The sequence below is a fragment of the Pan troglodytes genome, chromosome 4, assembly GCF_028858775.2.
Source record: "Pan troglodytes isolate AG18354 chromosome 4, NHGRI_mPanTro3-v2.0_pri, whole genome shotgun sequence".
Classification (NCBI taxonomy): Eukaryota; Metazoa; Chordata; class Mammalia; order Primates; family Hominidae; genus Pan; species Pan troglodytes.
This window is the reverse complement of record NC_072402.2, coordinates 176,182,272-176,202,880: the sequence shown is the minus strand read 5'-3', so window position 1 is coordinate 176,202,880 and position 20,609 is coordinate 176,182,272. Positions and strand designations below refer to the sequence as shown.

The 20,609-nt window shown below is 46.1% G+C and overlaps 1 protein-coding gene across 7 annotated transcripts; it reads left to right on the top strand.

Moving 5' to 3' along the window:
* Positions 1 to 1,438: 1,438 nt before the first annotated feature.
* On the top strand, positions 1,439 to 20,260 carry ZNF354A (zinc finger protein 354A). 7 transcript variants are annotated; one of them, XM_063810970.1, is made up of 6 exons: positions 1,491 to 1,594; positions 3,071 to 3,154; positions 4,824 to 4,927; positions 5,027 to 5,153; positions 6,679 to 6,774; positions 18,218 to 20,260. In XM_063810970.1, exons 4-6 carry the CDS (start codon positions 5,120 to 5,122, stop codon positions 19,777 to 19,779), a joined length of 1,692 nt encoding a protein of 563 aa, XP_063667040.1. In that variant the 5' UTR covers positions 1,491 to 1,594; positions 3,071 to 3,154; positions 4,824 to 4,927; positions 5,027 to 5,119; the 3' UTR covers positions 19,780 to 20,260. The 7 variants fall into 7 exon arrangements, with proteins under 7 accessions (XP_024212628.2, XP_024212632.2, XP_063667040.1 ...); XM_063810972.1 differs by lacking the exon at positions 1,491 to 1,594 and adding an exon at positions 1,740 to 2,054; XM_063810971.1 differs by lacking the exon at positions 1,491 to 1,594 and adding an exon at positions 1,763 to 2,022.
* The last annotated feature ends 349 nt before the right edge of the window (positions 20,261 to 20,609 follow it).

Genomic DNA, 20,609 nt, shown 5'->3' with positions numbered 1-20,609 from the left:
ACCATAGCCAGAACTTTGGGTGGCAGAGCAGACAGACGGAAAGACACTGAGCCCTCGCTGATGTCATCAAGCCACCAAACCAACTGCGGTCAGTTCCTTCTGCCTACCTCTAGATCGCTTTTTAAACAAATAATGTCATGATGCAAGCCACTGTTAGCAAAGGTTTCTGTATGTTGGTGCTGGAAGTATTGCTAATGATACAGCCAATTTTGCAAGCCTGGAAATTGTTTTCTCTCTTAAAAGCATTCATGTCATACATGCATATGGTAAAGCAAAATGTTGAAAAGTATATCAAGGTGTTAAATAGCAAGTGCAAGTATTATTCCAGCTCCCAATACCCTCCTCAGAGGCAACTACTTTTTTTTTTTTGAGATGGAGTCTCGCTCTGTCGCCCAGGCTGGAGTGCAGTGGCGCAATCTTGGCTTACTGTAACCTCCGCCTCCCGGTTCAAGCAATTCTCTGCCTCAGCCTCCTGAGTTGCTGGGACTACAGGCGCCCGCTACCACGCCCGGCTAATTTTTGTATTTTTAGTAGAGACGGGGGTTTCACCATCTCGGCCAGGCTGGTCTTGAACTGACCTCGTGATCAACCCGCCTCGGCGTCCCAAAGTGCTGGGATTACAGACATGAGCCACCGCTCCCAGCCAATTAAACGTTTTCTTAAAAAAAAAAAATGCAATGGAATGCAGTGAAGCTATCAAAAATGCCACTGAGGGAGAATATTTATTGACAAATTCAAATGTTCAAGGCATATTCTTAAGTAGGGAAGCGCCAAACTTTCTAAATGGAGCCGGTGTTCTTTTTGTAACTGAGAAGATTTAGTTTAAAAAATATATATATACACACACACATATACATACATACATCCGTTGGCTTCACAGTAGCTGGCACCTCCCTCCCCTTTGCTTCAGGCACTTCCTGGGAGTCCTCGTCCATTCTCAGCGACGAAACCCCTCCACATACCCTGTTTCTCCTCACATTTATCCCCGAAAATGTTATATAATTATGTGTATGGCTTATTGTCTGCTCCCTACCCCCCCAAAAAATGTTCTCCAGGGCAGTGAGGTTTCTTTCATTGATTGATACATTTGAAACCACTTGCAACCGTGCTTGGCACACAGCAGGTGCTCAGTGCCCCTCTGGTGAATAACTGAGGGGAACTAGGTCTGTTCTGGGCCGTTTTCCTGCCGCCCACGCCCTCCCTCCCGAAATTCACACAGACACAGAGTTGCAAGTTACTGCCCTCAGCGAACCTCCCCTTATCTTCCCTATAACCAGGAACCTGGGGCCCTCCAGCTCACAGGGGCCCTCTTGTGGCATGTGGGCGCGTAACAGCTCAGCCGGGACCCCGCCTCAAACGCATGGAACTACACTTCCCCGAATGCAGGTGTCCTCCCGTGGACTCCATTTCCCAGCGGCCTCAGCGGCTGCCCCGCCCCTCCTGGTCCCCGGCGCGCCGAGGGGTGAGCGGCGCCGGGCCTGAGGTCGCCCAGACGCCGTCGGGGCGGAGCCGGGTCGCGAGGCTGCATCCCGGCCGGCGGTTCCGGAGCCTCGGGGCTGGGGAGGCGCGGCCCGGGACGCTCGAGCTTAGGGAGGTGAGCGTCGGAGGCAGGCCAAGCCGGTAGGAGGCGGCGCCCGGCACGGGGACTGCCTGCGGCTGCGAGGCTCCGAAAGCCTTTGTGGGCGCTGGCGGGCACCCCCGCGTCTGTCACCGGCCCCCGCGCCGGGATCTGGACTCTCGCCCCCCCGCGCGGCGCTCCCTCGCCGTTGCTGGTGCACCCGCGTCCGGCTCGCCGTGGACGCCGGGCCTGGCGTTTCCTCCCGGGCCCGCCCTGCCCACTCCATGTGGGCCTCGCGGACTCGGGGCACCGGGACCCGGTTTTCGAGTCCGTCCCCAGGACGGCCACCCCTGCCGCCTCGGGACACCCAGCGCTTTCCTCTTCAAAGCTGGTGTTTGGCCGGGTGCGATGGCTCACGCCTGTAATGCCAGCACTTTGGGAGGCCGAGGCGGGTGGATCACGAGGTCAGGAGATCGAGACCATCCTGATTAACACGGTGAAACCCCGTCTCTACTAAAAATACAAAAAAAAAATTAGCTGGGCGTGGTGGCGGGCGCCTGTAGTCCCAGCTACTTGTGAGGCCGAGGCAGGAGAATGGCGTGAACCCAGGAGGTGGAGCTTGCAGTGAGTCGAGATCAAGCCCTGCACTCCAGCCTGAGCGACAGAGCGAGACTCCGTCTCAAAAAAAAAAAAAAAAAGAAGCATCGTGTTAGAAATGGGATACATGGGGTTGGGCGTGGTGGCTCACGCCCGTAATCCTAGATTTTTGGGATGCCAAGGCGGGCAGATCACCTGAGATCAGGAGTTCGAGACCAGCCTGGGCAACACGGTGAAACCTCGTCTCTACTAAAAATACAAAAATTAGCCGGGCGCCTGTAGTCCCAGCTACTCGGGAGGCTGAGGCAGGAGAATGGCTTGAACCCGGGAGGCAGAGCTTGCAGTGAGCCGAGATCACGCCACTGCGCTACTGCACTCCAGTCTGGGCAACAGAGCGAGACTCCGCCTCAAAAAAAAAAAAAAAAAAAAAAAGCCGTTTTCCGTGGAGTCGGGAGATGATTCGTTGGCGGGAGAGAGAGGAACCGGCTGGGAAAGGCTTGAGGCGGAGGGAAGTCGTCCCGGGGCCGTCGTGGTGGGAGTCCCGGCCCGCCTCGCAGGGGCGTGAACGGGGCAGGTGCCCCGGCGCTGCCTCAGTTTCCTGAGCGGTGCAGTGGGTGCTGGCAGTGCCAGCTGGCGCCGAGGAACTCAGCGGCGTGGGGCGAGCCCCGGCCCTGGTGGGCTCAGCGGGTCGCTGCTGCCACTGCGGGTCCAGCGTCCCCTCCGTAAGCCCCAAGCCTGTGAGGCCTGGGCCTGGCCGGGCGGCCCAGCGCTGCTCTGGTCCGCGGGCTCCTGGCTCCTCCCGAATCCCTGTGAGGGCGCGCGGGGTCCTTCTCAGCGGGAGTCGGGGTTTTAGAGCTGCGGATTCCAGGGCTGGAAAGCAGAAGGGGTTCTTCCCGGCTCCCTTTTTCTTCTCAGATCTGCCTTCTGGAGACTGCGCCGTCCTCCCGGGAGAGCCAGAAAGAGGACATGGCTGCTGGGCAGCGGGAAGCGAGGCCCCAGGTGAGCTCATTGCCCTCCCAGATCCCGGTGGATGGATTTTCCCCACTAACTGGAGTTCTTCACCCGGGACCATCTTCAGCCAGGATGGAGCCCAAGTCCTTTTCTCTTGGAGGAGCTGGTCCGCCCTCAGGAGTGGTGGATTCTGTAGGGAGGACCACCCACCCTCCCCGTCCGTGTCTAGTGGTTCTCTTTTTTTTTTTTTTTTTTTTTTTTTTGAGTCTCGCTTTGTCGCCCAGGCAGTGGCGGGATCTCGGCTCGCTGCAACCTCTGCCTCCCGGGTTGAAGCAATTCTCCTGCCTCAGCCTCCCGAGTAGCTGGGATTACAGGCGCCCGCCATCACGCCCGGCTAAGTTTTTTTTTTGTGCTTTTATTAGAGATGGGGTTTCACCACGTTGGCCAGGCTGGTCTCAAACTCCTGACCTCAGGTGATCCACCCGCCTCAGCCTCCCAAAGTGCTGGGATTACAGACGTGCACCACTGCACCCAGCCCGAATAAATCATTTTCTGTACACATTTATTTGTGTGTGTGTGTGTGTGTGTGTGTGTATGCATGTTACCATGTATGTTACCATTTTAACCTTTTTTTATTGTGGCAAAATATATATAACATAAAATTTACCGTTTTAACTTTTTAAGTGTATAATTCAGTGGTATTTTAGGTACTTTCACATTGCTGTGCAGCCATCATCGCTATCCATCTTCATTGTGTAGATTATCACATTTATTTCTGAACCCTAAGGGGCAGGCATTAAAAGGCAGTTTTACAGAGTAGTTAAGAATGCAGGCTCAGTGAGACATCTGCTGGATTTGAATTACACAAGAAAAAACAAAGTCACAGAGAGGATACAAAATTTGTAGAAGTCAGCCGGCCACAGTGGCTCACACCTGTAATCCCAGCACTTTGGGAGGTCGAGGCAGGCAGATCACCTGAGGTTAGGAGTTTGAGACCAGCATGGTGGAACCCTGTCTCTACTAAAAATACAAAAATTAGCCAGGCATGGTGTCTAGCACCTGTAATCCCACCTACTCAGGAGGCCGAGGCGACAGAATCATTGGAACCCAGAAGGTGGAGCTTACAGTAAGCCGAGATCATGCCATTGCACTCCAGCCTAGGCAACAAGAGCCAAACTCCGTCTCAAAGAAAAAAAAAATGTGTACCAGTCACACAGCTGGTCAGTGACTGTGTGACCTGGACAAATATCTTATCTTGTCTGTGACTTTGTTTTCTCTTGTGTAAAGTGGTAACAATAATGGTATCGTCTTGATAGGATTGTTGTGAATGTTAAATAAAGATTATACACTGCAAATTAACATAAAGCTCTAAGAGCAATACTTGGCCCATAGAAAGCCTTCAATAAATTATAGCTATTTTACTTTTCGTCATTACTATCCTTAAGCTTGAGTAAGCACATAGAGAGTACCTTCAGTTGCTTAACCTAACCTCCATCATTAAGTATTTAGATTGTTCCTGGTTTTTTGCTCTTAAAAACACCATGAATATGTTTGTGTGTACTTTTGTGCACTGTTCATTATCGTACAAATAGAGTAATCGGTACTTTAAAGAGTATACTTTAAGGGTTCTAATATGTATTATCAAATCGCCATCAGAAAGAGTTTTCTAATTAACACTCCCACTAATGGCTGTAATCCCTCTACCCATCTCTTACAGTGGCTGCACAAGGCCTGAATCTCACTGTGTGCTGCTCAGTATATATTTGTTACTGGCCAATTATTCATTAAACGAATGATCTGGAACCTTCAGAAGCTTAAATAGTATGAGAAGTGTTTCACGGGTAGCGTGTCTTTCCCACTGCCGCCCCCTCCACTCTGTGAGGGTGGTCCTGGGTGAGCTGGAACGACTTGTCCTTACAGGTGTCACTGACGTTTGAGGATGTGGCTGTGCTGTTTACCCGAGATGAGTGGAGAAAGCTGGCTCCTTCTCAGAGAAACTTGTACCGGGATGTGATGCTGGAGAACTATAGGAACCTGGTCTCACTGGGTAAGGAAATTTCCCCTCTAGAAACAGAATTCAAAAATCGGGATATCTCAGCACCTCCTTCCCTGAATAAAAGCGGTTGGTCACTGAAAAATTTGAGCTGAGTGTGTGAGGATTGTACAAATCAGATCTTTATAAATAAACATTAAAAACATATTCCCCCTTATAGGCATGAAATTGCCCTGTGTCTGGGAATGGAAGAGGTGGTATTGATAATCATTCCTCTCTCTCTGTGTAATCGCACACTCCAAGTTTGTCCATGATTCACGCATCATTTCCCAACGATTCTGTAGTTTGCTTGTCTCCCAACAGGGGCCTTCATTCAGCCTCTAGGCCTACCACCTGCCTTTCCCACTTGTCTTTTCCAGGGATTAGCAAACTTTTACTATAAAAAGCCATGTAGGCTGGGCATGGTGGCTCACACCTGTAATCCCAGCACTTTGGGAGGCCAAGGCGGGCAGATCATGAGGTCAAGAGATAGAGACCATCCTGGCTAACGTGGTGAAAGCCTGTCTCTACTAAAAAACACAAAAAAAATTAGCTGGGTGTGATGCCGGGCGCCTGTAGTCCCCGCTACTTTGGAGGCTGAGGCAGGAGAATGGCGAGGAGCTTGCAGTGAGCCAAGTTCCCGCCACTGCACTCCAGCCTGGGCGACAAAGCGAGACTCTGTCTCAAAAAAAAAAAAGCCACGTAGTAAAGATTTTAGGCTTTGTGGGCTGCGTGATGGTCTCCGTAACATATTTCTCTTTTTTTCCCACCATGCTTTGCACGGGGCCGTACATAAACAGGCAGTGGTCTGAATTTGGCCCACGACCCATAGTTTGCCGATCACTGCCATCCTTAAAAGGGAGTCACATAGGCCGGGCGCGGTGGCTCACACCTGTAATCCCAGCACTTTGGGAGGCCGAGGCGGGCAGATCACAAGGCCAGAAGATCAAGACCATCCTGGCCAACATGGTGAAACCCTGTCTCTACTGAAAATACAAAACTTAGGCGTGGTGGCATGTTCCTGTAGTCCCCGCTACTTGGGAGACTGAGGCAGGAAAATCACTAGAACCCGGGAGGCGGAGGTTGCAGTGAGCCAAGATTGCGCCACTGCACTCCAGCCTGGCAATAGAGCGAGACTCCTCCTCAGAAAAAAAAAGCGGAGTCAGATAGTGTTTTCTCGTTTTAGACAACCTACCTGGTACATAATCCTTTTCATAGATAACCTACTTAGAAATTCTAATCAGTCTGTATATCTTAACATTTCCTCTTCTATAGAAAGCTAGTGGTATCCTATTACCAATACTGCATGTTGATCATATTTTCCTAACCTATAATTAATTGTCCCAGAGTCGTGTCCTACAAGTCACTTGTCTTTTCCTCACCCTACCGCCTTACCCCCTTACCTCCCAGGGGCACAACTGAAGCCCTACACAGAAGCTCTTTGTACCATCCTGTGAGTTCTGTGTTTAAATTTGGGATAACTGTATCAATACAAAACCAAGTCTGATTTGTTTGGTTGTGGTTTTTTGTTTATGTGCAGGGCTCCCATTTACCAAACCAAAAGTGATCTCCCTGTTGCAGCAAGGAGAAGATCCCTGGGAGGTGGAGAAAGACAGTTCTGGCGTCTCCTCTCTAGGTAAGTGGGTGGCCCGAGGTGCTCGTGAATGGCCGCAGACAATGGTCTGGTTAATGAGAGGAGGTAGGAACGTTGGTTGGGAAACTCCCTTGAGAATTCTCAGGCCTCAAGAAGTGATGGGGAAGCGGAAGCCCAGGCTCTTAGGCAGGATTCACTTCCCCATGAATCTCTCAGAATCTCTTACTCTTTCCTGTTGTTTTAGAATAGGGCTGTATTTTCATGTATTCATTCAGCAAACATAGTCTATTTAAGGAACTTCAAATAATCACTCTGGCTGAAGCTCAGGGTGTATTTGGGAAAGGAGGAGGTGAGGAAGGAAATAGCCTAGAAAGCTAGGGAAGGGCTGCGTAGTAAGTGCTTGGGCACAGTTGTAAGAGGTGGAAACTGTCCCATGGAGCACTGGAAATAATGGAAGGATTTGGGCAGGAATCATATGGTCCTTGGTATCTTAGAAAAGTTGGTGTGAATCAGAAACAGCTGAATCTCCATCCGTGTAAGAATAGCTAAGGGACCTGTGGCGTGTCCTTACTCTGGTGAGCATCACCACCCTGAAAACAAGAGTCCAGGGACGTGGACAGAGCTCCCAAAAAGTTACAGAGCATTGTTAGGACACCACCATTTATGTCTAATGAAAACTATGTGTATGTGTAATGTGCACGTAAGCAGAGAGAAAGGTTAGGAGGACACACCTTACCTGGTGACATTAGTTACACTTGGAATGGGATTGAGAATGGGTCCATGGAAGGGGGCATTACTTAGATGTAGTATTTTAATGTTTCACAAAGAGAATATATTTGTGACATTCTTATGTGATTTGAATTCACAAGAATGGTCACTTTGGAAGCATCGTGTTTGAAAGTGAGGCAGAACGCTGGGCACAGTGGCTCACGCCTGTCATCCTAGCACTTTCAGAGGCCGAGGCGGGCGGATCACCTGAGGTCAGGAGTTTGAGACCAGCCTGGGCAACATGGCAAAACCCTGCCTCTACTAAAAATACAAAAATTAGCCAAGCGTGGTGGGGCAGGCCTGTAATCCCAGCTACTCCGGAGGCCGAGACAGGAGAAACACTTGAACTCGGGAGGCGGAGGTTGCAGTGAGCCGAGATTGCGCCACTTCACTCCAGCCTTGGCGACGAGTGATACTCTGTCTTGAAAAAAAAAAAAAGGCGGGAAGCCTTGCAGAGTGATTGCAGTCATGGAGGGAGGCAGGAGGTGGAAGGGCCTGGATGAAGGCACTAGCCGTGAGTTCGTGAGGGAGGAGGCGGCGCCCACGTGATCAGGGTACAGGAGCAGTTGGGTGTGGGATGGATTTCACTTGAGATGTGAGTGAAGTAGTCAGGTGGGGAACCCTGGTGGGCAGGTGTGTAAGTGACAGGGCCGAGACTCAAGGGAGGTCAGGGAGCCCATCAGCATGACGGGCATTAGAAGCTTGGAGCTGGCCAGGTGAGGGGGCCGAGTGGAGGCCCGAATTTCAGGAAACAGCATTTGCGAGGTGCTTAAGCAGGAGGAATCTGACAGAGCCCGAGAAGTAATCAGAGGAGAGAAACGGGGAGGGGCCATCGTGGCAGTGGGGGACTGAGGGCGGTTGAACTGGGGGGGCTCTGGCTCTGGGGGATCGAGGTTGAACCCTCGCCCACAGCTTTGTATAGCATTGGGCAGAAAGGGACGCGGGTCTCCTGCTTCTGGAGTGCACGATCTAGTGGGGGACAAGGTGAACACACTCATTGCACACAAGGCACAGAAGGACACATTCCAGTGAGGACCACGTGGGAAAGACACTCGGTGCTGTGAGAGTGCAGAGCAGGCAGGTGGCGTCAGCAAAGGCTTCCCTGTGGAAGGGCCTGGGATCAAAGGACTGAAGAATTGCTCAGGCCTAAAGAAAGGTGTTCATGAAGGTCCAGAGAAGCAAAGCCAGCGAGGAGAAGGTGGAGCACCCGAGAGAGAGCCACGGGCCCTGTCACAGGGTTTGGTTGGTGCTTGAGAGCCAGGCACAGGTTCTGAGGAGCCGTAAGTAGCCCAGGGCAGGCCTAGGCTGCTTTGTGCAGCCGCCAGCCCATGTGGAGAACCTGACGGCCACAGTGCAGGGCTTGTCAGGTCCAGAGGGCTCAGTGATGGCCCCTTATGCCATGGGCCCAGCAAGGAGCTGCAGGGCAGGCAGCCTCGGTCCCCACAGCCCCTGTGCTGGGGAGAGCTTTCTCCTCCCTGAAGAAAGTTGAGATTTTTTGATATGGGAACCACACTTGTTTATCTTTTTAACTCTCCTTTGGGAGAAATACACTACGTGGTCTGGCCCTGGCTACCTCTTCACCCTCAGCTCCTTCCACTCTGCCCTTCATTCAAGGCCTCTGATCACCCTTGGCCGCCCTGCGGTTTGTCACGGGGGCCAAGCAGGCCCCCACTCAGGGCCTCTGCCCTGCTTTTTTCTGTCTGGGACTGTTCTTCGTGGCGGTCATGCGTCCATGTGGCTCACTCACTTCCTTGTGCTGCACTGGCTTCGGCTCACACAGGCACAGATCATCTGACACGCAGCCCTGCAGCCCCCACGCCATCTCCTCAGCGTGCTTTATTTTCCCTCCTCGTGCTTAGCGCTGTGTAATAGACTTGTTTCTTCATGATCTGTCTCTGCCTCTGCACTGTAAGCTGCTGTGGGAGGGGTTGCCTGTTTCATTCACTCCTGTTTTCCAAGAACCTAAAACAGTCCCTGGCCAGGGTAGGCGTCCAGTTATATAATGAATGCACGAGTGACTTGGACTAGGTTAGTGGTGTTGGAGACAGAAAGAAGTGAACCAGTCCCAGAGATGTCCAGGAGATACAGCCAGCAGGACTGTTAGACATGGAAGATAGAGGAGATGGGGTAACAAAGAAAATAAAAGCAAACAAAAGGGAGATGGGGTTGTCAGGGATGCTTGCTTGGTTTCTGGTTTGTTCTGTGACGGTTGGTGATGTCATTCAGTGAGATAGGAACACTAGAAGGAGATCAGATTTGGAGATGACGTAAATTTGGTTTTAGATGAATTGAGTTGTTTTTGGTTGACCTAGTTATCCCAGTGGCGATGACAAGTAGTGTTGATTTCGGAGTACAGTACCTCAAAGTGTAGACTGAGCTTGAAATGTAAATTTGGGAGAACCTGATCAATATAGGGTGATTGAAATAATGGGAGAGGGTGAGTTGGCCTAGGGAGAGTGTTCACATTACAGTAGGAGTAAGAAAGAGCCTAAGACTGAATCTTCAGGAACTCCAGCATTTCAGGAAGCCAGGCAGAGAGAAATGAACCCATAGGGAAGACAGGTAAAAGCGTACTGTAAGGAAAATCAGGAGAGGCAGGTGGTGACATTGGAGGCAAGGCTCATGATGGAATGGTAGCAGTAGATGGGGAAAAGTAGACGAATGTGAGGCAGATTTAGATGGCAGAATAAACAGGTCTTGGTAATTGATTAGATGAGGGGGCTGAGGGAGGGAGAATTATTAAGGATAACTCTTAAGGTTTTGATTCAGAGGTGGTACCATTTACAGAGACAAGGGGTTGACCAGGTCGGAGGGAAGAATCGTGGGTGTGGTTTTAGGTGTGTTGACTTTGAGGCATCTGAGCTGCTATTTTGAGTAGGTTGTCTGTAAGGGGGAGTCGAGTATGGGAGACATCTTGCTTAGAGGATGAGTCTACGATTGAAGTTGCCTGTGGAAAGATGCAGAGTGAGAAGAACTGGGGGCCTAGAACTAAAGCTAAGGCACTCCAAGGATGATAACTGTGGTACGTCCACACAGCTGTAAAGTGGAATGAGGAGGACCTCTGTAACTTCCACTATGCAGTGATCTCCAGAGTGTGAGAGTAAGTGCAGAACAGCACAGTTAGTACCGTTATCTAAGAAAGGTGGGTGGGAATACCAAGAAAAGTGTGTGTGTATTTACTTACACTGTCATGGAGTGCATAATGTTTCAGTCAGTGATAGCCTACATATATGATGATGCTCCCTTAGATGATAACACTGCTTTTTTCCTGTCCCTTTTCTATGTTTTAACATGTTGAGATGCACAAATACTTACAATTGTGTTACAGTAGCCTACAGTATTCAGCTAGGTAACATGCCCTATAGGGGTATAGCCTAGGTGTGTAGTAGCCTATACCATCTAGATTTGTGTAACACACTCTGATGACTGCACAACATCGCCAACAACGCGTATCTCAGAACGTATCCCAGTCATTAAGCAGTGCAATTATTTTTTTTAGAAAGATAAAAGCAAAAGAAAAAAAAGGAGATCAATAAAAATGATTATCTCTAAGGTGAAGGAAGAAAAAGCATGGAACAGGGTAGAATCTATGACTTTTTGAGGTCTCAAAATTTTGACTTCAGAACTATAAAAATGGTTTATAAAATTATAAGACAAAATTAAACAAAAATGAGAAAGTACCCCCTACATATTGAAAGCAGAATGAAACAACCCTAATTGTGTTCCAGGTTGGTGGCTTAGCCACAAAAAGAATTATTTGAATTGCCTTTACATTGCAGCAGTTTGACTTATTAGTGGTAGGTATTCTAGGGGCAAAAGTAACTGCAAGCAGTAGTGTTAATTTTGATGGATGTGCTAAGAGTGGTTTTGATGTTTTTGCAGATGAAATGATTTTGCTGTCTGGGATGTGCTCTAGCATAACCTAGTGGACGAGATGAAAGGGTTTGTGTTAGTTTGCTAGGGCTCCATACTGAAGGACCACAAGCTTCGTGGCTTAAAACAGTAGAGATTTACTGTCTCACAGTTCTGAAGGTCAAAATCAAGATATTCGCAGGGCCCCGCTCCCTCTGAGACTCTGCGTAGAATTCTTCCTTGCCTTTTGCTAGCTTGTAGCGATGGCCAACTTGGAGATCTCCGTGGCCTGCAGCTGCATCAGTCCTATCTGTACCTCCGTCTTCACACTGTGTTCACCCGGTGTCTTCACATCATCTTTCCTTCTGGATGCCTGTGTCCAAATTTCCCCAGTTTACGGGGACAGCAGTCACGTTGGATTAGGACTCACCCCAATGACTTCATCTTAATTTGATTGAACGTGCAAAGACCATATTTTAAAGTAAGGTCACGTTCTGAGGTCCTGGAAGTTAGGACTTCTACGTCTCTCTTTTGAATGATGCAGTTCAGCCCATAACAAGGTTGTCAATAGAATAGTGTTGCTGGTTATTGAAACTGGCTGGAGATTCACTGTACAATTCACACTACTTTTACATATGCTGAAAATTTCTATGTTAAAAGCTTTAAAAATAAGAGTTACCACAACAACATTTCTAAAACAGCTTTTCTCTTTTCCACCAGCACAAAGATGATGGAGGATGTTTACAAATAGGCAGTACTACCCCCATCATGGTTTATGTGCAGTTCCCAGCAGATTGCTTCTTGAGTTCTCTGACTCTAGAAAACCTTGTGAGACTGCAAATGCAAGTGACATTTTTATAGGTGGAGCTTTTACTCTGGCTAGCTATAGGATAAGGTGGGGGTGGATACTTCAGCAAATAAGTCTGGAAAACTGACTTGCATTCAAAGACTTGGGTGCTGCCTTCAGCCCTTGTGCTACCCCTTCATCTAGCCTATGGCGATTCCTTTCACATCCTATCTTATATGTCAGTTCTTACAAAACACTCCAGCAACGTCCTGCTGCACCCCTTTTCTACCTGCACCCTCACTATCTAAGGACAGTTGGATATGATTCTAAGCTCGTGTTCACGTCCATTTCTAGCTTATGTTTCTATTGTAGAAATTGTCACATTGTATTGTGATTACCTATTGATGTCTTCATTTCTAATGTCTGACTATAAACTCCCTGAAGAAATCAACTGTTCCTTTTAATTACTGGATCCGTAGGGAACTGTGGATCACCGATGCCTAGGATAGAGCCTAATACATAGTGGGTACTTTTAAAATATTTGATAAATTAATAAAGTAAGGCGTGACCAATGCTTTTTGAAATAACATGAGCAATTCTGTGTATTAAGAGGGGTAAATCCAGTGGGAAATAATACTGGAAAGGCAAGAAACAGGTCAAAGGAATAACTTAAGATCAGGAGCAAGTCACTCTACAGTGAGGAGATCCTGAATTTAGACATATTCACGACGGCTTGTTAGAGACATTTTAGTGATGAGATTTAAGAGAATGTGCAGCCTGGGCAACACAATGAAACCCTGTCTCTACGTAAGATAAAAATACTAGCCAAGCTGGGCAGTGTGCACCTGTAGTTCCTGCTGCTCAGGAGGCTGAGGTGGGAGAATCGCTTGAGCCCTGGAGTTTGAGGCTGCAGTGAGCTATGATGGCACCACTGCATTTCAGCCTGGGCAACAGAGCAAGACCCTGTCTCTCAAAAAACAAAAAAATGAAGATTTTGATGACTGCCTAGGGAAGAGAAAATTCTAAGATAAAACTAAGAATTTACGGTAAAGTAACTGAAGAGATGATGGTGTCATTTTGAACTGGAAAACATATTTAAAAAGGTTTGAAAAGGAATGCTCTGGGTTCAGATTTGGACAGGCTGAATTTAAAAAGAAAGATACACAAGTGGGAATTCTAGCCGGCAGTTGGAAAGACCTCTGTAAAGTATTTTTCAGGATAGTCGTACACATAAGAGGTGTGGGAGTAAATGAAATCGTCCAGGGAGAGAGGGTTGAAGAAGCACTCTCCGGGTGTAGTGAGAGTCCAGGTGGAAAAGTCTAGACCTGATAACCGGAAGTGGTCAGGGCAGTGGCCATCAGCAAGATCATTCTGGCTTCTCAACTTCTGACCTAGGTCTTCACCTTGTTTAACAGGTAGCTGAGGACTGGGCTGGATTCTAGGAGGAAGCAAAGGTTGAACTGCAACTCAGGAGACCTATTTGTAGGCCTCTAGAAAGTTCTAAACAGATCATAAGGAAGAGTCAGGATATCCACAATCCAAAACTCATGTCTGCTTCAGTGAAAAACATGATTTCAGGACTAAAATATTGGCACTTTAGAGTTGGGATGAGTTTTCCAGAATTGATAATGGACTTTCGAGTCGTAATCATATCCATTAAAAAATAAAAGCTCCCCATGTCCCATTTGCTTACTCTCCTTTAGAAACTGTTGAAAAGGGTTTCTGCTCTTGATGCTTCTATTTTCTCACCTCCCATTGTTTCCTCCATGCACTCCAGCTGGGCTTTCTTCCTTATAATTCCACTGATAGCTCTGTTATTAAATCCCAAACAACCTCCGTCTTGCCACAATCAGGATTAAGTTTTTAGTCCTCAAATTATTTGCCACAGTTATTCACTCCTCCCTGAAGTACTTCTTCCCTTGGCTTCTGGAACACTGTACTCTCCTGATGTTATTCTTCTTAACCTCTTAATATTTCAGTGTCTAAGTGATTCAGTTCTTCAGCTTTAAATCAAACCCACATGCTGCTGACCCCCAAATGCCTGTCTGTAGCTCTGACCTCCCCCAGATCTCCAGAATAATAAATATAATCTAGTATTTCAATATCTTCCTGCAACTCTATTAAGGCATCTCAGCCATCACAAACATACCAGAAACAGAATGCCTCTCAGCCTTGCCCCTTTCCTGGTCTTCCCCTTCTAGCCTTGCCCCTTTCCTGGTCTTCCCCTTCTAGCCTTGCCCCTTTCCTGGTCTTTCCCTTCTCGGTGGTTGGTGGCAGCTCTCAGAATTCTGGCTAGAAACCTAGGCATGATCCCTAACTTTCCTGTTTCCCTCTCAGCTTCCTGGGAGTCCTGAGTCTTGTTATTCTTGGTCCCACTAGCTCTTCCTTCACTGTACAGCCGGCGTAGTCATCTGTACCTCCAGCCCTTTCTCACCTGAAGAGCTGCAGTAGCTTCTTCAGTAGCCTCTCCCCTCCCTGCTTCCACTGGTGCCCCAGCGTAGTCGGTCCACGCAGCAGCCAACTCAAATGAACACATAATTCCCCAGTGGCTTCCCATAGGCTTAAATTCCAGTCCTTAGGATGACCTGGGCCTTAGAGGATTTGTCCCCCACCTCCTGCTCCACTCTTTTGTTTTTTATTTTTTGTTTACTTTTTTTTTTTTTTTTGAGATGGAGTCTCACTCTGTCGCCCAGGCTGGTGTGCAGTCATGTGATCTGGGCTCACTGCAGCCTCTGCCTCGCGGGTTCAAGCATTTCTCTGCCTCAGCCTCCTGAGTACCTGGGATTATGGGCGTGTGCCACCACACCCGGCTGATTTTTGTATTTTTAGTAGAGAACAGGTTTCACCGTGTTGGCCAGACTGGCCTTGAATTCCTGATCTCAGGTGATGCACCCACCTCGGCCTCCCAAAGTGCTGGGATTGCAGCTGTGAGGCACCACGCCCGGCCCCGTTCCAGGCTTATTTTATCATTTCACCATTTTCCCTCTTCTCGCTCTACTCTGGCCAGTCTCTCTGCTGTTCCTAAGTCAGCCTCACTTTTGTGTGTGTTGGTTCCTTTGCCCAGGGAGCTCTTGAGCACTTTCTTCAGATATCCACATGACTTTTATTATGTACTTGTTATTTGTCCCTTCATCCCCCTCCTTCCCCAGTACATGCGCACACTCCAAAGTATAAGCTCCTTAAAGGCTGGAACCCTGTCTTATTGAATACATTCTCTGCATTCCCCAGAACATTACCTGGCCCATAGTAGGCACTTAATGAGTACTTGTGAATGGAAAGGATGCTGCCAGCGTATGTAAAGATAAACAAGTCAAGTCATGGAGTGCTCCTGAAGCTGCATGTAGTTCAGCATACCTGGCAAGAAGCCAGGGAAGAGGGGTGAGGACAGGTGGATAAAGGTCAGATCAGATAGTACTCGATTCACCAAGTTAAGGACGCCTAAGAGTCTTCAAGACTTAAGAGACTTCAGGTGTGAATCATTGAAAATCTATTGGAGGACCTTAAGGAAGTTTGCCACATAGTAAAATATTGATCTTAGAAAGATTGGCCGGGCATGATGGCTCACACCTATAATCCCAGCACTTTGGGGAGGCTGAGGTGGGCGGAACATGAGATCAGGAGTTCGAGACCAGCCTGACCAACATGGTGAAACCCTGTCTCTACTAAAAATACAAAAATTAGCCAGGTGTGGTGGCGCACACCTGTAATCCCAGCTACTTAGGAGGCTGAGGCAGGAGAATCACTTGAACCTGGGAGGGGGAGGTTGCAGTGAGCCGAGGTCGCGCCACCGTACTCCAGCCTGGGTGACACAGTGAGACTCCATCTCAAAAAAAAAAAAAAAAAAAAACCACAGAGATTATTCTGGCTGCAGTGTGGAGACTGAATTGGCAGAGGGCAAGACTAGTTAGGAGATTATGGTAGAGATAGTAATGCATGGCAAACAAAATACCACTTAAGTACCTGATCCCCGTGCTCAGGGCTGTAGCAAAGGTGAGGGACCTTTCTTTACACTAGGCCTAAGGCAGGTTCTGTATTATTGCCTTACAAGCTAGAATCCAAGTTGCAGAATCTTGCTGCTGCCTTCTTCCCAGCACATATATTAAGCCTAGAAACAACGACCGATATTCACAGGGAAAAAGCACTTCATTTTTGCCACTGCCCCCTCCATATATTTGGCCTAAATAATGTATTAAAATTTGATCACTTAATTTAGCAAGACTGAAACGGAGAAGGAACTAGGAAGGTGTTAAGCATAAAGTTAAGAAACTCTGCTTTCCCTTACAATAAATAGTATAAAGATATAGGGCATGTGAAGTTAGTCAGGGAGGGTGTGTGGAGTGAAAAAAAAAAACCCAAAACCCTAGGGAATACCATTATTTAAAGAAGGAATGGAAGAAGAGTTATCCATGAAGGGAACTAGTAAGTGAACACTAATAAGGGAAAAGCAAGATGTATTGTGTTTATTAAGCAGAAGTAATTTGTAGACGTGTGAAAGTGACTGTCATACAGGAATCGCAAATACAGTGAGACACAAATGGTCCCTTTAAACAGTTACCTCTACCCCAGGAGAAGATGCCAAGACTATGTGCATAACCGTTCCCCTGAGAGAATTTACTATCTATTGAATTGTGTTCTTATCCAATTTTAATATTTCTTCAATTCTGTTCTTTACTTTTCCATGTTAACCATGCTTTATCTTACATATCCATGCCTGTCTTATTGTTGATCTTTGACTCTTTTCAGCCATCCCATGTAGCCTCTCTTGCTTGATGCATGAGTAGGCTGCCTTCCTATCTTGCACCTCTTGGCTCTAGGCCTGTCTTGTGGCACCTCTTGTCGATTAATTCAATAACAGGGCCCTCCTGTTTGAACTGGCCCTGAAACCTCTCTAATCACCCATGTACTGGCCTAGGAGGCAACTTCTACAAGGGTCTGAAATGTGTATGTGTATGTATGTATAACACATGTGCATATTTGTATATATATGAAATACGTAAGAATATTTGACATTGTTCCAGTTAGGAATGTATAAGTAATTAAGGCAGATTAACAAAACATACAACTTTTGTATATAATTGGAGTGCTGTCAAGAGGATCTATAGGAAAATAGGGCATTCTGATCTGCTTGTGAAGAACAGTTACGTCAGAAAAGGAAAGTGAGATACATACAGACATAGATATAGAACTATAATATACTATATATATGTGCATATATTATAAAGGTCAGTAATACATATGTTTAATACTCTGGTAAGTGCTATAGTAAGGAGAATGGACTGTGGCTCCTCAGAGTCAAAGGATTGAGAGAGTCCATTTTTGAACTGAATCTGAAGGATATAAGGGAATTTGACATGGGGTGGAGGGACTTTCCAGATTAAGAATAATTACATAAAGGTTGAGCACGGTGGCTCATGCCTGTAATCCAAGCACTTTGGGAGGCCGAGGTGGGTAGATCACTTGAGGTCAGGAGTTCAAGGCCAGCCTGGCCAACATGGTGAAACCCTGTCTCTACTAAAAATACAAAAATTAGCCAGGCATGATGGTAGGTGCCTGTAATCCCAGCTACTCAGGAGGCTGAGGCACAAGAATTGCTTGAAGCCAGGAGACCGGTTGCAGTGAGCCGAGATCGCGCCACTGCACTCCAGCCTGGGCGACAGAGTGAGACTGTCTCAAAAAAAATTACACAAAGAAGATAAATGTCAAAAAAAAAAAAAAAAAACAGAAAAAAATTAGGATTCCATCATGGGTTTTGGGTCCTAACCCCAAACTTCCTCTTTCAACTCATGATCCCCTTATAACCCTTTTCTCTGTTCTTCATTAGCCAATTCTTCTGGTCACTCTTTCTCACCCTCTTTAAATGGGTTTGCTTTATTTTATTCTTCACCCTAGTACTTAAATTGCTGTCAATTATATTTTATTATACTAACTGTCCTATTTTTTCTTTTTGCAATTTTTTTCATACAGATATCAGGGTCTTATTTAAATGTCACCAATATTTATTCCTTCTACACTTTTAGTCTCAGTAGTCAGATGCTATGATATCACATGAAACATTTTTGATTTTTTTTTTCCCTCCAGGATCGAAGAGCAGTCATAAAACCACAAAGTCAACGCAAACACAAGACTCTTCATTTCAGGGACTGATACTGAAAAGATCCAACAGGAAGGTACCTTGGGATTTGAAATTAGAAAAGCCTTACATATATGAAGGCAGATTAGAGAAAAAGCAGGATAAAAAGGGAAGTTTTCAGATAGTTTCAGCCACCCACAAAAAAATCCCCACTGTAGAAAGAAGCCATAAAAATACTGAATTGAGCCAAAACTTCAGCCCAAAGTCAGTGCTTATTAGGCAACAGATACTTCCCAGAGAAAAAACACCACCGAAATGTGAAATACAAGGAAACAGCCTCAAACAGAATTCGCAATTACTTAATCAACCAAAAATTACAGCAGAGAAACGCTATAAATGTAGTCTGTGTGAAAAAACCTTCATTAACACTTCATCCCTTCGTAAACATGAGAAAAACCATAGTGGAGAGAAACTATTTAAGTGTAAAGAATGTTCAAAAGCCTTTAGCCAAAGTTCAGCTCTTATTCAACATCAAATAACGCATACTGGAGAGAAACCCTACATATGTAAAGAATGTGGGAAAGCCTTTACTCTCAGTACATCCCTTTATAAACATCTAAGAACCCATACTGTGGAGAAATCCTACAGATGTAAAGAATGTGGTAAATCCTTCAGCCGAAGGTCAGGCCTTTTTATACATCAAAAAATTCATGCTGAAGAAAACCCTTGTAAGTATAATCCGGGTAGGAAGGCATCCAGTTACAGCACATCCCTTTCTGGAAGTCAGAAAATTCATCTCAGAAAGAAGTCCTACTTATGTAATGAATGTGGCAACACCTTTAAGTCTAGCTCATCCCTTCGTTATCATCAGAGAATTCACACTGGAGAGAAGCCTTTTAAATGTAGCGAATGTGGGAGAGCCTTCAGCCAGAGTGCCTCTCTTATTCAACATGAAAGAATTCACACCGGAGAAAAGCCCTATAGATGCAATGAATGTGGGAAAGGCTTTACTTCTATTTCACGACTTAATAGACACCGAATCATTCATACTGGAGAGAAGTTTTATAATTGTAATGAATGTGGTAAAGCCTTAAGCTCCCACTCAACACTTATTATTCATGAGCGAATTCATACTGGAGAAAAACCATGTAAATGTAAAGTATGTGGAAAAGCCTTCAGACAGAGTTCCGCTCTCATTCAACATCAGAGAATGCATACTGGAGAAAGACCCTATAAGTGTAACGAATGTGGGAAAACATTCAGGTGTAACTCATCGCTTAGTAATCACCAGAGAATTCATACTGGAGAGAAACCATATCGATGTGAGGAATGTGGGATATCTTTTGGCCAAAGTTCAGCTCTTATTCAGCATCGAAGGATTCATACAGGAGAAAAACCCTTTAAATGTAATACATGTGGAAAAACTTTTAGACAAAGCTCATCACGTATTGCACATCAGAGAATTCATACTGGAGAGAAACCCTATGAGTGTAATGCATGTGGGAAACTCTTCAACCATAGGTCATCCCTTACTAATCATTATAAAATTCACATTGAAGAGGACTCCTAGAAAGTCGATTTGTATGTGTGAAAGCCTTAAACCAAAGCTCATCGAAGGATACATCCTTGAGAGAGATGTAATAAATGTAATGGATGTGAAAAAAACTGTAATAATTTAGCCCTCATTAGGTATTTAATTCCATGGATAAACCTCAGCTATATAATAGATATGAGGAAAGTGTTTGTGCCTGTCAGACACTTAAAAAAAAATAACCTGAGATGAAGAATTTACAATTGGAGACATTGACTTTAGCCATTTGTGAAATGGGTTTGCTTTTTCCCTTTTCCTACAGACGTATATGCTAGATGTCACGTGATCATCAGAAAGAGCTATCCGAGTGGGTGGGGAGGTGTGCTTTAGATTTCTCATTAGAAGGCCACCAAACTGGTAATATTTTTATAGCATTTTAATAGCATACAAATGAATTGATCAAATTGTACCTTTTTAGAGAAAAGGACCAAAATAAAAGAAAAATGAATTATGAACTACCTCTCAGTCTCTGGGGTTCGTCCTTTTCCTACCCTGATGTCAAACTTGTGCATGGATTTCATTAAAAAAGAAAAAGAAAAATCTGGTCTTTTGTTCTAGTAGTTGTGAATTTTCTACTCAACTGTCTTAACTTGGCTTTGGATTTTATTTCTCTGAAGTCATTTATTAGGAAGGTGTACCAGTTATATGCCCTGAACTGTATTAGATAGAAAAACAGGCAATAATTTCAGGTTTAAAGCTACAAATATGTATGTATGTATTATTATTATTTTTATTTTGAGATGGAGTCTCTGTCACCCAGGCTGGAGTGCAATGGTGCGATCTCGGCTCACTGCAACCTCCGCCTCCCA

What these genes read in the sequence shown, in the direction of transcription:
- ZNF354A (XM_024356859.3), top strand. Translation starts at nt 1,983, where the DNA reads ATGCCAGCACTTTGGGAGGCCGAGGCGGGTGGATCACGAGGTCAGGAG. An exon ending in AGACCATCCTGATTAACACG is followed by an intron (nt 2,055 to 3,070) that starts GTGAAACCCCGT and finishes TTTTCTTCTCAG; the next exon opens with ATCTGCCTTCTGGAGACTGC. An exon ending in TTCTGGCGTCTCCTCTCTAG is followed by an intron (nt 6,775 to 18,217) that starts GTAAGTGGGTGG and finishes TTTTCCCTCCAG; the next exon opens with GATCGAAGAGCAGTCATAAA.